The sequence below is a fragment of the Mirounga angustirostris genome, unplaced genomic scaffold, assembly GCF_029215605.1.
Source record: "Mirounga angustirostris isolate CCGP_5_RB_7025 unplaced genomic scaffold, mMirAng1.0.hap1 SCAF_14, whole genome shotgun sequence".
Taxonomy (NCBI): domain Eukaryota; kingdom Metazoa; phylum Chordata; class Mammalia; order Carnivora; family Phocidae; genus Mirounga; species Mirounga angustirostris.
In genome coordinates this window covers 79,372,559-79,390,155 of record NW_026991722.1, presented here as the reverse complement: position 1 = coordinate 79,390,155, position 17,597 = coordinate 79,372,559, and the positions used below count along the sequence as shown (strand labels likewise).

The window sequence follows — 17,597 nt, the reverse complement described above, 5'->3', positions numbered from 1 at the left end:
ATCTAGAAATTTAGTTTTATGGTCTCCTTCAATTTAAAGTTTAGTAGCTTTACATGGAGTCCTGTGATCCATTGAAATGCTAACTTGGGTCATGTCTCAACTGCTGTAATACTGTGTAGAAACTGTCATTAAAATTCTGGTTATCCTGCAACTGGCAGAGAACTCATGCTGTTAGAGATTCCTTAGTAAAACATTATACTGTTAAAATTTTGAATCACAGATGGTTAGCTACACTTGTGAACATAGCATAACATAGAGAAATTGAATCACTATGTTGTACACTTGAAACTAATGTGACATTGTCAACTATTCAAATTTAAAAAAATTAGAATTTTTAATCACAGCTGTGCTTCAGTCCCATGAATATTAACAATATTTGTAATTATTTAAAGTTACAAACAGGTCAAAACAAATGGAATATCTTGATCTCTATCTTCTATCCTAATTCTTATTTAATTGATTAATTGACATTGGGAAAGTTAAAATCCATTTTCAGTATAGATTTGTTAAGTAATACCAAATATTCTACACCCACAAGTAATTCAAGGAAATCAGAGCTCTAAGTAGGTTGAATTTGATATAAGTAATAAGTCCATTTAGTTATTAATGACTTTAACTATAGATCTTACAAGGCAATTGATGGCAGCATAACTGTGATCAATTGTGTTGTATGTAATTGGATTTTTTATGGGTATAATGCTATTTTCAGAATTAATGTAGCATTATGCTGCTTTGTTACTCAGTTTTTTCGTGTCAATTTTAAGAAAGTAGATACTTCAAAATTCTCTCTATATTTATCTTTAAAGCATTTCATTTGATGCAGCCCATAAAATTAAATTTATAAATGTTTCATTATGCTATCTGCTTATGCAGTTGTTAGGGGATTTAACAATTTAAAGCAGTTAAAAAAATAAAGCAGCTAAAAAAATCTAGTATGCTTTATAAACTGCAGATCAGATAGAAAACAAAGGCAGTGGGCAAATTATAAATCCTGCATTCAGGGCCGTGCTATCTTTAGCAGTTTGTCACTGAAATCTACCTGGGAAGTAATCTCCTTGTTTCATGTTTCTTGCTTTAATCTATTTGTATTTCTGGAGTTTGGAACAAAATTTGATTTTCAGTAATTTTAATGGCTGAATAAGGAGTGCCATCCCTGAAAGTGCCCCTCCCCCGCTCCAATATTTGCAAAGGCCAATGTGGTTACTGAACTCAATGTTCTGGATAATAGGTTTCATTAGTTTTGATGCCTGAGGTAAAAAAAGCAGTAGGTGGGAGTAAAGTGTTTTTGATGTCTAGACGTTCATTTCAGCTGTTGCTGCAATATGATACATTAAAAGGAAATATGTATCATAGCTCAGAGGAAATATGTATTCTTTGAAAGTAATTCTACTTTTAAACTGTGTAAGGCAGGGTGACCTAAATTCTAAAAGCATGAGCTTGAATTTCTTCAAGGTTTCACAATTTTTATGCTCCTCCCTACCCGATTCCATTCTCCCTCCTCCCACTTTTACCCCTTCAAGTAAAGTATGTCAGTTTCATTTGTTGAATTGGAAGGGATATCTTTCCAAGATCTCTGCTGGGAAACACAAAATCATTGAAGTATATGCTGCTTTGATATTTTGCCATATTGCCTTTTTTCCTGAACCTTTTATATGGTTTTTCTTTCAAAGAAGCTTATTAATTCTGCAAGGAGCCATGTTTCTTAAAGTTGAAAGAAGTTATATTACAATTTGTGAGGATTTTGAAAAATTATTTGGGCACTGAGTAGTAATTACTACTGTTTAAATTTTCCTTCCTAAAACACTGTCTCCTGCTCAAAAAAAAAAAAACATTTATATAGTACTTTTGCAGTTTAAATATTTGATTATGAGGATTACTATATTAAAAAATGTTGAATAACAGCAATTTAAACAAATTCTGATTACAGCTTTTACAACTTAAGTGAGATAACTTAGTGCCAAATAGTTTTTCTTTGTAAATAGGCAGCTGTGGTACTACTTAAGTTTTATTTTTCTGTTTTAGCTTGGTTGTAATAGACCACATAACAACAGGAGAATGTTTTAATTCAGGAATTCTTTGTTTTGGTTGAATCTTGCCACTCATTTATTGTATACACATTTTAGGTCTTTTGGTGCTTTCTTTTCAGAGACTAACAAACTTTTAGAAAAATTCTTCCATTACATCTAAGTAGATTTATAAATAGTCGTCTATAGAGATAGTCTTATTGCTACTTTATATTCTTAAAGAATTAATAAGTGTTTAAATGTAAACTGGAAAGATCAGAAGAATTAGAAAGGCTTTTCTTAATTTTAAAGATGGAGACAGTATACCCTGGGGAGACTGTAGGTTTCATGAAGATGTGTTCCAGCCACCTGCAGGCTTTCTTACAGATTTCTTGGTGGTTGCTTTTCTTCTCAGTCCACCTTAGAAGGGAGATAGAGAATTAAATATTGAATGCATCTCCCTTCATTTACAGAAACTTAATTTAGACTAACTAGTACCTGGTCCATGGCTCTTCCCCACACCCTCCTTACTTTCAGACGAATCTAAGTATCAAGCAAATGGAATGTTAGTTTAAATTTCACTTTGGGAGGAAGGTGTTTCAGAAAAAAATAGTTTAAAAAAGCTAAAATGTGATTTTCTCTCATTTTATCATGGAATTGTATAAACAGATTACAGAAGCAATTTCAATTTTGTTTTACCTTTGAAAAAATTACTTGCAGCTATTTAGAAAACATTAATTTAAGGTGCAAACTGTGGATCCAAAGGGAAATTTGACTTCAGTGTTGAAGGTTGCCTTTGTAGCTAGCATTAAGAATGAAAGAGGCAGATGGGATGGGTTAATGTAACGCTAACCCTATGGAGAAGTGTGGTATAGTGGAAGGAGCATGGGTGTTAGAGTCAGAAAACTGGGACTTGAATCTCAGCTTTGCCACTAATCCTCTTAACTGGATATAAGGAGATTTTAGATTGAAGCTAAATCCAATGAAATTTGAAAGGTATCTGCACATACAATATTAGGTCACAACTCAACACATGTTTACAGATATCACTGCAGCTATGAAAATGCTTCCCCTTGTGGAGTTTAATTAATGGGATAATTTGTATATTTACTGTTTATAAAAAGTAGACATAAAATACATTTGATCCTGTTAGCTTCTGAATATAGCTATATATGACTCTAGATTCTTGGATTTATTAGTTGTATGACCTTGGGCAAGTTTAAGATCTGTCAGCCTTAGTTTTCTTACTTATAAAGTGGAGATTAGAATAAACTGTATTGGTCAGAATTCTTAGTTGCAAACTAAAAAAAGGAGTTGATTAAAAGAATATTGAGTGTTCGCAGAACTATTTGTCAGTCTTAGGATTGGTGCTACAGAATTGGGCTGATGAGAATACGAGTGCTGTCAGCACTGAGCACTAGATGCCGCGGTACCTCTGCTGCTTAAGCACCAGAAACTTGATCTTACAGCTTCTCTTTCTAGTGGTGTCCGAAATCTCTGTGTCTGCTCTCTTCTGTGTCACTAGATCCAGAATCAAAGGTGTGGTGCAGGAGCACCTAGTGGACTTTAGCATATATGTCCTTGTCCCTTTTGCAGGAGAGGATGGCAGAGAGCATCTGTTTCAGCTCCTGTTAGGGGTCACCATATTTGACACCGAGGAGAACTTATGAAATAGGCAATTCCCAGTGATAGGAAGAAGTCAGATACTGGGTGGCTTAAGTGAATGCCACATGTCCTTTACTCTGTATCATGGCATTGTGGTGAAAACGTTCTCCCTATCCCCCATTTATAGGTAGTGCTCGATTCAAAGCTTGGCACATAGTATAAAGCCTCAGAAACTGAGAAAGATAGTTTCCTAGGTAGAAAATCAGCCTTGACTATAAGTTATTTTATCTTACTGTTATTTTAAAATAAAAGACTTTTAAATTTTTTTTTAAATGTTTGATAACTATACTGCAAAGGATTTGAAGTTATTGTTGCCTTACAGTGATTTTCAAAATCTCTATTAGCTTTTTGAGAGCATTCCTAATTTCTAGCCTGGTGCTTGAGGCATAACATAGCCAAGAACTGTGGGCCAGTGTGTGTTGGCCAAATATCTATTAGATTCCAAAAATGCTGTTCTAGATTTAACTTACATTTTAGAGATTCATTGAAACATCCACTGCTCTTGTATTTCTGGAAATTTTGCACATGAAGTAGATAAGAAAGTTTGGTCTGACTTTTGTTCCTTTCCATAGTATGCTTGCTATATAAAAACAGAAAGTTTAAAAGCATAGCAAAATAATGCATTATCCTTAAATGCATGGCCTAATGGATATTATTTAGTAGAGGGGTTATCCTTGATTACACTTGTTGACTTCAATAAGTTATTGACTGCTCTTGAATCTTTAGTATGTAAGATGACATTGAGGTGTTCGTTTGAAGTCCAAATACTGTGCCCTTACTTGTACATTACCTCTGCTGACTTATATTTTAAATTTTACTGGTTAGCGTATAGGATAATTTATAATTCTCTGTTTCTTAAGCTTTAGTATACTTAACAAGAGCTTAATGTAGTCTGATTTGTTTTACTTTGTGTTACTACTTTCTTCCCAGTATTCTATTAAATTGGTGCCTAAACTTTATATAAATTCATATAATATAAAGGAAGATATGGGAATTAACATATAAAAGTGATATTAATATAAAGGTAATTTTCAAACTTTCAGTATTTAAAAATTTTTTGAGAAATGTTTTAGAGAAATTCTTGTTCTCTTTGTATTTGCAGTATTTAATACAAAGTACTTAATACAGTTTGTAGTGTATTGTAAGGGTGGACCACTTTAGTCTGTAGTCTCTTGTGGGCGAAACTTTTTTTGCTTTTAATGATTTGTAAAGGAAGGTTAACCAAATAAACCATATCATTTGGATAAAAACAATCATGTTCAGTGTACATAGGAGTACATAGGAGTCCTTCTGATTCATATCCTCTTCTCATTTTCAACACTAAAAATACAAAAAAAATCAATGTAAGTATATTTATAATGGCATAGGTTCAGAAGCTGTGTCTAATAGTAAAATGAGTTTATGTAGAGCAGTAAGAGATTGTTAAGTTTTACCGTTTTTAGCCTGTAGTTCTGTAGGTTTTGCCAAATGCACACAGTTATGTGTAACCACTACCACAATCAAGATGTAGAATAGTTCCATGATCCCCCAAATTTCCCATGTCCCTTAGTTATCAACCACTCCCATTCCAGGGATGGGAATGGGAATCCACTGAACAGTTTACATTACCTTAAATTTGCCTTTGCGAGCATGCCATATGAATGAATCATAAAGCATTGTGGCTTTTTGAGTATGATGGCTTTTTTCACTTAGCATGACATTCATCCATGTTTTGAGTGTATCAGTTTAATTAATTACTTTCTCTCTCTTTTTTTCTGTTTCTCTCTCTCTCTCTCTCTCTCTCTTAGATTTATTTATTTGAGAGAGAGAGAAAGTGCTCATGGGCATGTGAGCCAGGGTAGGGACAGAGGGAGAGAGGTAGAGAGAGAATCTTCAAGCAGACTCCCTGCCGAGCACAGAGCCCTATGCAGGACTGATCCCAAGACCCTGACATCATGACCTGAGCTGAAATCAAAAGCCGGCCACTTAACTGAGGGAGCTACCCAGGCGCCTTTTATTTCTGAATAGTATCCCAGTGTATGGATTGTCTGCTGTTTGTTCTTTCCCCAGTTGAGGGACTTTTGGGTGGTTTCCAGTTCCTGACATTTTTGGAAAAACAACAACAGCAACAAACCAGCTATAAATATTTGCTACAGTTTTTCATGTGGACACAAGTTCTTATTCTACTTGAACACACACACACACACACACACACACGATGGATATTGCTGGGCTGCATGACAAGTGTATGTTTAACTTCAGAAAAAATTGCCAAAGTCAGCTTTTCCAAAGTGGCTGTACTATTTTTGCATTCCTATCAGCAGTACATGACCATTACATTTACTCTATATGCTCACTAGCACTTAGTATTTTCAGTTTTTCTTTTAAGCCATTCTAATGGATGATACTGTGATTTTAATTTGCATCTCCTTAATGACTGCTGATGTTTTGAGCATCTCTTCATGTTTTTATTTGCTGTTTATGTATCTTCTTTGGTGAAGGGTTTGTTCAAATCTATTGGCCATTATCTAAAATGGTTTTTTTCCCTTGGGGTTGAGTTTTGAGATTTTTAAAGAAGAGTATCATATTGTAACTACAAGCTCTTGTCAGACATGTGATTTGTAACTGCTTATCCCTCATCTGTGGCTTGTCTTCTCTGTAGCTGAACATAACTTTTCCGTGTTTTTTTTGAAGAGCAGAGTTCTTCATTTTGATGAAGCCCTATTGAACAGTTTTTCATTATGGATCATGCTCTTGGTGTCATATCTAAGAAATTTTTGCTAACCTAAGCTTATATAAAGTTTCTCTTATGTTTTTGAAATTTTGGAGTTTTAGGTTTTGCGTTTTGGGGTTTATTTTTCTATGTGGTGGGATCTATGATTTGAAGCTCATTTTTTTTTTGCATGGGGATATTCATTTATTTCAGCACCCTTTGTTGAAAAGACTGTTCTTTTTCCACTGAATTACCTTTGCACCTTTTTTGGAAGTCGATTGACCATATGTTTTGGGTCTATTTGTGGACTCTCTATTCTGTTGTTGATCTGTGTATCTATCCTATTTCTAATACCACACTATCTTGTCAATTCTAGTTCTGTAGTAAAGCTGGAAATCAGGTGGTATAAATGTCCTAGCTATATTTTTCTTTTACCACATTATTTTGGGTATTCTAGTTCCTTTGCTTTGTCATATAAATGCAATTTTTCTCTTTCTATAGAAAATCCTGCAGAGATTTTTTTTTTTAAAGATTTATTTATTTATTTGAGAGAGCGAGAATGAGAGAGAGTACATGAGAGTGGGGAGGGCCAGAGGGAGAAGCGGGCTCCTCGCCGAGCAGGGAGCCCGATGCGGGACTCGATCCAGGGACTCCAGGATCATGACCTGAGCCGAAGGCAGTCGCTCAACCAACTTAGCCACCCAGGCGCCCCTGCAGAGATTTTTGATTGTAATTGAGTTGACTCTATAGATTCGTTTTAGAAGAATTGACTTTTTTTTTTTTTTTAAGATCTTATTTATTGATTTGACAGACAGACACAGCTAGAGAGGGAACACAAGCGGGGTGAGTGGGAGAGGGAGAAGCAGGCTTCCCGCTGAGGAGGGATCCTGATGTGGGGCTTGATCCCAGGACCCCGGGATCATGACCTGAGCCAAAGGCAGACATTTAACAACTGAACCACCCAGGCACCCCTGGAATTTTTAAACTTTTTGTAGGGGGGGGGGCTTTTATTATCTGTTTTATGTATGTACAGTAATGATATTTGAAAAACATGTCAGTAGGGCGCCTGGGTGGCTTATTCGGTTAAGCCTCCCACTCCTGGCTTTGGCTCAGGTCATGATTTCAGGATCATGGGATCCAGCTCAGCATTGGGCCCTGTGCTCAGCAGGAAGTCTGCTTTTCTGCTTTTCTTTCCCTCCCTCTCTGCCCCTCTCCTCGACATTCTCGCGCGCATGCGCACACGCATGCACGCACTCTAAAATAAATCTTAAAAAAAGAAAAACATGTCAGTAAATATAAAAGAGCTCTTTAAATAATTGCAGATTAAAAATTCTAAATTATAAGAGCCATGTTATAGTTTATTTTTATTTATTTATTTATTTTTTATTTTTGAGAGAGAGAGAATGACAGAGAGAGAGAATGAGAGGGGTGAGGGTCAGAGGGAGAAGCAGACTCCCTGCTAAGCAGGGAGCCCGATGTGGGACTCGATCCCGGGACTCCAGGATCATGACCTGAGCCGAAGGCAGTCGCTTAACCAACTGAGCCACCCAGGCGCCCCAAGCCATGTTATAGTTTAAATGGCAGCTTACTTCTACCCCTTCGCCTTCAGTGATGTATAAAAAAATCGTGCTTCTTAAAAGTGATGGTGTCTTAGAGTCAGTGAGACACATTAGGAAGGAAAAGCAAATTAATATGGGGTGTTCATTTTATTGAAATGTTAGCTCTCTTTCTCACCCAGGTAAAGCTCTGTCTAGAAGATAAATGTGTGAGAACACAGATTCATGACACCTTCAGAGGATTGTAGGAAACTTTTGGTCTTGAACAGAGGCAGTCTGTTGCTAGCAGGAGTGTTTGTTTATTTGCTGTACTTTATTTCCATTTCTTTAGTGATAAATAATAAAATGTTTCTGACAGAGGTTGCTTTGGGGAAAATTTGGTAAATCATGGTTAAGTCACGTAGGAAAATAAAAAACCTATCTGACATATCAAGAATAAAATTATCCAGTTTTATCATTTAAAAAAAAGTCCTATAGGTAAAACCCATGAATGTAAATACACTTTTTCTAATTCTGTGTGTTTGCAGAATATGGAGATGCATTTTGAGATGTCTATTGGTGTAGTAAAACTATTACAAATGCATTGTGGATTTAACATGTGTTTTAATTCTGTCAAAATTTTCTCTGGTGAGTGCTTTTGTCAAGATAACAAGTAAAAGGGAAAGAAAATATTCTGCAAATGTCCTTGCCATTCTTCCAATTTTTTGCTATCTTGAACTGAACTAATATAATTTAAAAGGAAATTAGCTGTCTTCTCTAGGGTGTTTTATATCTTTTTATATATGAAAAGAATGTTAGGAATGCATGGGGCATTCATTATTAGTCTGTTGGATTTTCTTGGTGTTAGAGTTACTTGTGGCTCAGTGTTATGTTGTATTTCCAAGGCAAATACAGTATTTCCCAAAATGTCAAACATTAATGAAATTATGAGTTTAGGAAATAAATTTGATTTTATATTAAGATTTAATTTCCTGGCATTTCCCCTAAAATCATGTCCTTAAAATCCTGTTGAGATACTGCCTTTAGAACATTTAAGGAAATTTGAATAACTGACATTTTTGAATATTTTCTCCTTTTAGTTTATCCTCTAAAAATACAGATGCTAACCTTAGCATCAGTTTGTGACATTTTGTTATCTTTAAATAGAATTTTAACAAAATTTGTCTTTGTGGCACTTTTCAGTAGAAAGATTAATTTGAGAATTTCAAATGATTTCAAATTTTGAAGAACCAGGTTGGAAGGACTTTTATCGGAGAGAGGTTGTACCATGCTTATATATTCTGAAGACTTTAAAATTGAAACATGTTATTTACATGGGTATTTTATGACTTTGGGCAAGTATTTAACTTCCTTTCTCCAGTGTCAGCGTGAGATAATTCATTTCAATGAATTCATCAACTTTCCTTTAGAAAAATGTTTTGAAAGTTAATTTTTATTTGGACGCCTTTCTTACTGGTTCATTTTTGTTTTGTTTTGTTTTGTTTTACTCTTTTCAGTTGTGGAGGAAGGACTCTGGGAAAATGGCCTTTCCTATGAATGTCGGACACTGCTCTTCAAAGCGATCCACAATCTATTAGAAAGGTAAGAGAAGGAACGGCATCACGGTTGTTTTGAGACACTCAGTGTAATGCTGGATATTCCCAGGTTTTCCTGTAATTCTCAAAATTCTTTGGCATACAAATCTCATTCCTTTTATATTGATATAATTTCAACCTTAGGGAAGTTTCAGGAATAGCACAAAGATCTTCATATATCCTTTTACTCAGATTCGCCAGTAGTTTTTCTTTTGCCCAGTTTGCTTTGTAGTTTGTGTGATTGCTTGCCCTTTTACTACTAACGTGTATTTAAAAGTTATTTCCTGAGCCACTCAAGAGTCCTTTGCACACTTGAGATTGTTCTTTCTTTAACCCCTAAGTGTTTAGGTGAACATTTCCTAAGGACAAGGGTAGCCTCTCATGTAAGCACTGTATAATTATGAAAATTAGGAAATCTAACATTGATAAAATGCCATTATCTAATCTGTAGTTAAGCTCAGATGTCATCATTGTCCCAGTTATATCCTTGATATCTTAAACCCTTTTCCCCCAAGATCCAGTCCATAATCATACATTTTAGTTTTCGTGTCTCTTTTAAGTCTAGAAGTATTCCTTAGCCTTTCTTTTTCTTTCTTGACATTGACGTTTTGAATGAGTTCCGGCCATATGTTTTATATAATGTCTCTCAGTTTGAGACAGTTTCCTTATGACTAGATTTAGGTTGTGCATTTTGTAGTAATACCATAGAAGTGATGTTGTATCCTTCTCAGTATATCAAAGCAGGAGGCTTGTGATTTCTGTGTCATTGATATTAACATTGTTGATCACTTGTTTGAGGTGGTGGTCTGTCAGATTTCTACACTGTAAATTAATAAGTACTTGTTAACTGTGACCTTTGTTAATTCTGTCTTTGTAATTATTAAGTAATTTGTGGCCAGATACAAAATAGATTGTGTAATTATCCTATTATCACATTTTGACTCATGTGTTTTATTTTCTATTGTCTAAATCAGTAGAGTTACGGCTGTAATGTTAATTTTCAAATGTCACCATTCTTTCTCCTTTCGTTGTTTGACATTCTTTTTGTAAGGAAGAGTTTTTCATTTTCTCGTACGTACACATATATGTATGTTTTTAATCTCCCTTAATCTTTTTAGCTATATAAGTTTGGAGAAATGGATTTCTGTTTTATTCAATGAATTATAATTCATTACTACCATCATTTATTTTGATGCATAAATTCTTCCAGATTTGGCCAGGGAAAACCCCTTCGTGATGGCTTGTATGGCCTTTTGACCTGTCATTATTGTTCTAGTCCCCCCTTACTTTATGGCATAACAGTGTATTCCTGGCTCGGATAGTGTTTTAAGGGGAAAAACAGATGAGAAAGAATGGGTTAATTAAGAACTTCTGTGGGAAAAACTTTTTTCACTTCTATTTTTGAGTCTTTATTTGGTACTTTCAGGTGATCAAGCTGAAAGAACATTCTGGTACTGTTCAGTTTTTATCCAAGCTGTTAGTTATGATGTCACTACAGTGTCAGTGCTTAGGGGACCTAAGCTGCAGTTGATAAGTTGTCACCATTTAATTCACTCAGAAAGACCTTTCCTACCAAATTTATCTTTTTCATTCTGAACTCCAGTTCCCACCTCTGTGCTTTGGAGTGGACCTAGAGGCCACCCATCTGTTACTAAGGCAGTATATTTTAGAAGCATTGATTTTGAGAGTTGAGTACTCTTAAATAATTCAAATATTTGATAATTCTCCCTCCCACTGCAAAACAAAACAAAAGTACACACAAAGTCCCTTCAGGAAAATGTGGAAACTTGACTGTTTCTATAATCCAATGCCATAACAAAGCTCTTATTATCTGTATAATAATTAATGCACTTTTAAACAGTCTTTTTTTTTTTTTTTTTTTTAAAGATTTTATTTATTTGACAGAGAGAGAGGGAGGGAAAGAGCACACAAGCAGGGGGAACAGCAGAGGGAGAGGGAGAAGCAGGCTCTCCGCTGAGCAGGTAGCCCGATGCGGGGCTCAATCCCAGGATCCTGGGATCATGGCCTGAGTTGAAGGCAAGCAGACGTTTAACCGACTGAGCCAGCCAGGCACCCCTAAACAGTCTTTTTAATGAAAATTTGTAATGTATGTGGAATAAAACACATATTTTAAAAAATAGCTCACTGTGTTTTTTGTATCATTAATTTTTTTCAGAAAAAATATTAATTTGTGGTTAAACTGTATTCTTTTCAGTCTTTTGTGTTTTAAATGGGAGAAAATTAGAAGAACAGAAAAACTGGGAGAGAAGAAAAATGCAGATAATTCATTTATTCTTTGCTCATGAATTCCAAATTTGTGATAAAAACTGAAGTTCAGGGGTGCCGGGGTGGCTCAGTTGGTTGAGCATCTTTGGCTCAGGTCGTGATCCCAGGGTCCTGGGATTGAGCCCCATGTCCGGCTCCCTGCTCAGGAGGCAGTCTGCTTCTTCCCCTGCTCATGGGAGCGCACATACGTGCGCGTGCGCTCTCTCTCAATTAAACAAACGAACAAACAAAATCTTTAAAGCCCTGAAGTTCAGGTTAAGTTATTATTTGATAAGAAAGTTAATTGTGACATAGGCAATATGTCATGTAATAAAGCTTCGGATAGTTCTAAAGAACTTTGGGTTAGACCTTGGTTTGATTTCACAGTCTGTTACTTGGACCCTTACCCTAACCTCACTAAGCTTTAGTAAACACCTTTAAGTTAAGTACACTATACTGTGCACCTTGAGTTTTTGTTAGGTAATGTATATGATAGGTGCTGCATAATACTCGACCTATTGTTACTGTTCAAGAATTGTTAATTCCTTTACCCATAAATTTATTATTTTGCATACTTTGATTTGAATCCTCTTATAAGACTTTATTTTGAAATTGTATTTCTTTTAGAAAATAATAATCAAGCTATTTTGCTCCCTTACTATAGTTAGAATGGACAAGTTGAGATTTTTTTTGAAAAATTGTAATAATTCCTTTGTCTTTCAAAATAATATTCTCTTTTCACCAAACTTTAAGTAGCTGTGTTGTATGATTGAAAATTATCCTGCTCATGAGGTGAAGAATAATTTTCAGCGGTTGTTTATAGCTCTCTTTATTCATTGTCACCAGAAACTGGGTTGGCTAACATATGCTTGCCCTTTTGTTTGCCCCTAGCTTAGACCATTTGCTGTAAACCAACCTAAATTTATTGAAATACAGTTTACTATCTTATTTCTGACGTGGCAATTTTCTGTCACACCTTTCCATTTCTATTCAGAAAGATCGACTGGTTTTCCCATTGAGGGTGTTTTGAGGTTCTAGCATGAAAGCCAGAATTGAGGTTATTGTAGCAGATCATCAAGGAATGTATCACCTGCACGGTGTTTGTGCTTCCCAAACTATTGTTTTCCTAGTTTGCATATTAACAAAGCTTATACTAGTGATTTATTATTTCTGCTTTTTGTATTTTTAAGCATACGGATTTGCTTAATTAAAAGGGAATTCCATTAACCACCTTGAGAGGCTCTCACAGCTAAGTAGGAGTCATATAAATTGATTTTTTTTTCCCCACAAGGCAGCAGTTGCTAGTGTATACAGAATGATGAGTTACTGCAGTGGTTTATTAAAAATAATTTCGCTATAGAAATTAAGATAACATTGTAAACTTCACACAGAATAATTTCATTTTTATTGCTATTGATTGGTGCTGAGGTAATACTATATTGATGTGTGTAGAATATTTTAAATGCTAAGGCAGACACTTAACTTCAAACATTTTATCTTTCATTTACGTATGCCTCCTATAGCTCTCCAGTATTTGCATACACTGCACTGTATATGTCTAGCCAGTGTCATCTGTTCATTAAGAAAACCAAAAACCTCACTGGTGCTTACCCAAGAGCATTTTCCTTCAAGGTGTCAGTTAGAAGCTAATATATCTGGCTGTAATATTACATATCTTTACGGACCACACATTGCTACAAGTCCATTTCTTCATTGCTTTCAGAGATGGAAGATATTTTACAACTCTACTCTGCCAGCTGAATTTTAATATATGACTTGGGCAAGTGACTTAAGCTTGTAGAGCCCTTGTTCTTTACCTATAAAATGGTGAAGGATTGTTTGGCTCAGCACAGTACCTTTCTCATTATAAGAGCTCATAAATGGCTAACTGCTGTTAATATAGCGAATAGAATTATCAGTAATACTATTTTCAGAATTGGACACAACATTAAGTCAATTAGCCTGTTTACCCAGATAATTCTGCAATCCCGTTCTATAATATCCTTTGTATATGGTCATCCATCCTTTCCTTGAAAACGTCTGGTTGTGTGAGCACAGCTTTGTAAAGGAGTTCTTTTCATTTTCAGAGATATGTTAGAACATTCCTTTAGTTAGATGTTAGAAAGTTCATTGTTTGAAAGTCTCTTATGCTGAGCAGAAATCTGTTTCCTGTAATTGTTTTAAAAAATCTTAATCCTAGGGGCGCCTGGGTGGCTCAGATGGTTGGGTGTCTTCCTTCGGCTCGGGTCATGGTCCCAGGGTCCTGGGATCGAGCCCCACATTGGGCTCCCTGCTCAGCGGGGGGCCTGCTTCTCCCCCTCTCTCTGCTTCTCCCCCTCCCTCTGCTTCTCCCCCTGCTCATATTCTCTCTCTCTCTATCTCTGTGTCTCGAATGAATACATTAAAAAAAAAAATCTTAATCCTATTCTTTGGGGTTCATATATAATTCATCTAATCCTACTTCCTTGTGATGGTCTGTTTAATAGCTTGGTACCCTGAGTTTTGTGTTTCTTTGGTTTATAGTTCTTATAATGTTGGACAACCCCCACCCATCCACCCCCCAGATATCCCTCTGGTCAGTCCCATTCTCTTCATTTTGACTGCCACTGGCCTACTTTAAGATGTCATAAGTGTTTGATGAAGTTTTGCAGTGGCCTCTTCTACAGTCAGGTTAGGCTCAGTTATGCTGCAGTAACAGAAGACCTGAAAGATCTTACTGTCTTACAACAATTGAAGTTTTTTCTTGCTCCTACTGCTTGCCCACTGTGAGTCATTTAGTGGTAGCACGCCTCATATCCTCTTGCCTCCAGGCAGGAATCATGCTGATGGAGCAGCCCTTTCAAAGACTTGCTGGGCTCCTGATAGAGAGCAAAGAGTAATGGCCAAATGCATAGTAGCTCATTGAAGCCTCTGTTTAGGAGTGGTGTATGTCATTTCTGCTCACATTTCATTGGCTGAGATATTTGCCACCAAGCTTAAAGTTAAATGGATGAGAAAGTATTGTCTATCTGTAGGATGTACCCAAGTCACATGGCCACACTTGATGTTAATGGGACAGGGAGGGATAGAGCATATTTGGGAACAATATACAATCTATCATACCTCTTGATTGAGGTCTTCTCCCTTTTCATACTCTATCCTCCAAACTGGTGTCGGTTATATTACTAGAATACAGATATGTTTCTAAAACAAAAAACTTTGAGCCTTATTGGCTTCTTTTGGTATATTCTTCACTTTTTTAGTCAGAATTTGAGTATCTGAGAGTGTTTGGGTCTTTTAAGTTTTACAGGTTTAGATGATGCAGTCATGCATATTTTTTCCTCTTCTGAGACAAGTAAGTGTGCTTATTATTTTCCTAAGGACCGATTATCCTTTTTTGGCAGAATACTTGGAATGATAAAATACCATTAATTTTGTTTTTACTTATATAGACTGCTGATTTTCTTATTGTTTTCTGATAATGTTCTAGTTCATATTGTTTTCATCAGTCTTTGCAATTTAGTGGGATTTTGTTATGTATTGACAATGAACTTCTTAAAGTTACACTTCATGTCTCAAGTTTAGGCTGCTTCACACCTAGGCTGTGAAGAGATTATGGAAAACTAAAACCTGCGATCTCTTCCACTATTTTCTTCATTTGGCATTTTTAATATTGCAGGTTTAGTGGCTGTTACTCCCATTTTATAATAATTGGTTTAATTTTCATAGTATACTGTATCCTTCTCACCTAATTCTTATCTCAATGAAATAAATCATTGGGTTGGAGAGCTGTAAAAAAAGCCCGGAAATGTGTGCAGTTCATATCACCCAGAGTTTTAGTGCTGCCTCAGTGATTCGCATCACACATGGGACTTAGGAAGATCTTGCTTTCATATAGCTTTGTAGAAATGCTTAAAAGTGTCTGGCATAATGCTGTCAAATTAAATGTGGTTAGTATATTTTAATTTTGTCTTTTTTTTTTAAGGATTTTATTTATTAATTTGACAGAGAGATAGCAAGAGCAGGAACACAAGCAGGGGGAGAGGCAGAGGAAGAGGGAGAAGCAGGCTCCCCGCTGAGCAGGGAGCCCGATGTGGGGCTCCATCCCAGGACCCTGGGATCATGACCTGAGCCGAAGGCAGACGCTTAACTGACTGAGCCACCCAGGCGCCCCTTAATTTTAATTGTCTTAAGTTTTTAGAATAAAACACATAAGCTGATTTTGATGGAAAGGTTTTTTTTTGGTTTTTTTTTCCCTCTAAAGTGCAAATCACTGCTTTGCACACAATAGAAGATTACATGGGTGTTTTGAAGCTGTTATGCTCTATCCTGTCCATACTTATTTAGGGAGACTTTAATCTGTGAGTATTGGACATTTGTAAAACATAATGGCCCTTCAGAGTAGTCCACTGGTGCTGCTTTCCTAATGGATTGCCAGCATAGTCACCCCATGGTAGTTTATAACACAGCTGTAAAATTGCCTTTGGCCCAGAGCTTCTTGGTTTGCCAGGAGTTGGTGTTTAGAGGGAAGATATTCATTTGGAAAAGTACAGTAAAAATAACATGGAGAAAATTGGAATTATAATTATGATAGCAGTAACATTATATTTGTATATTACTCGCTTTCAATGTCCTGTGGTGTTGTGGTTTAATAGAGGTGATCATCAGAGGGCAAATGAGCACTGTCCTTGGAGGTGCTGGCTCAAGAATTTCAAAATAATAAATATATTCACTAGAACATGGTGGTAGGAACAGGCCTAGTTGAAGAAATGGTGATTGAATTTTGCAACATTGGGAATCCTTGGGTATAATGTGATAACAGCAGGAAATGAGTAATCAATAAATTCCCATTTTATTGAGTTGTGGTAGTGTGCAGTTCTCTAAAGGAAGTAGGAAAATGAGATTTTAGATCTAAGGGGCATATTCTTTTAAAGGAAGAATCACTATAAATATTACAGACACAGGTGAATAAAAGCATGTATCTACTTGTAAATATCTAGAAAGAAACATGTTCACCCTAAGACCAATTAATTTATCTATTTAATATTTTTAGGACAGAGAAAGAATTAAGACTTTAAAAAAAATTTTGTGGCTGCACAATGGGATTGATTCAAACTAAAAGTTTGAAATTAGAGGAGAGGTTCTTTGGAATAGCATTAGAATGGATGTTTTCAGGTGAGGCTAGGCCTACAAAAATGCCTAACCTTACAGAGATTTTGGAAAGGATGGAAATGATAGGGTTTGCTTGGCCAGAGGTGACAGCATCCACTAGGGCACAGTAGGAACCCAAAGTAATGAAGATAGAAGGGATCAGTTGAAAAAGATTTCTTCAGCTTTTAAATTATAGGGCTTTCTTTTATTTGGTTGGGAATTGGGAGCAATTTCTAGGAAGGAGATTAGTTTTTAGGAAGGGTACTTTTATGCATGTGTATTTGATATAGATTGGAGTGGTAAGGTAGAGGCTTTGATGCTGGTGAGGAATTTCTGTTATGAAATTATATGAAATTTAGTCTATCTGAGCAGCTCCATAACCAGATAACACTACTGAAGTGTACTTTGATTCAGGGTGTGGTAGAGAAACGCTGTCCTTGGACTTTTTAATCTTTGAAAACTGTCACACCTGCATAATTTGAGGTGCACAGAAGGACCTAGAGCGCTCCCTTCTAAACGTCCCAGTGGTCCCACTTGGGAAATAGTTTGCTGAGCTAGGCTGTGGCTGCGGCACTTGTAATTTTACACCAGGTCTGCCATGGATTTGGGATTACTGATTGGGGTTTGCCAACTTTGGAGTCAAGGTCTTGTAATTAATTATTTAGAGTCATACGGCATGACCCAGAAACGTGCGTGCGTGTGTGCACATACA

At 36.1% G+C, this 17,597-nt stretch overlaps 1 protein-coding gene across 2 annotated transcripts in view; it reads left to right on the top strand.

Annotated features, from left to right (window-relative positions):
• MED13L (mediator complex subunit 13L) overlaps positions 1-17,597 on the top strand; it is a 308,077-nt gene that overhangs the window by 147,387 nt on the left and 143,093 nt on the right. For both annotated transcript variants that reach the window (XM_045887569.3, XM_064578438.1), the window contains one exon: positions 9,413-9,497. In XM_045887569.3, the coding sequence (XP_045743525.1) occupies positions 9,413-9,497 (85 nt within the window). The remainder of the gene's footprint in view (positions 1-9,412; positions 9,498-17,597) is intronic.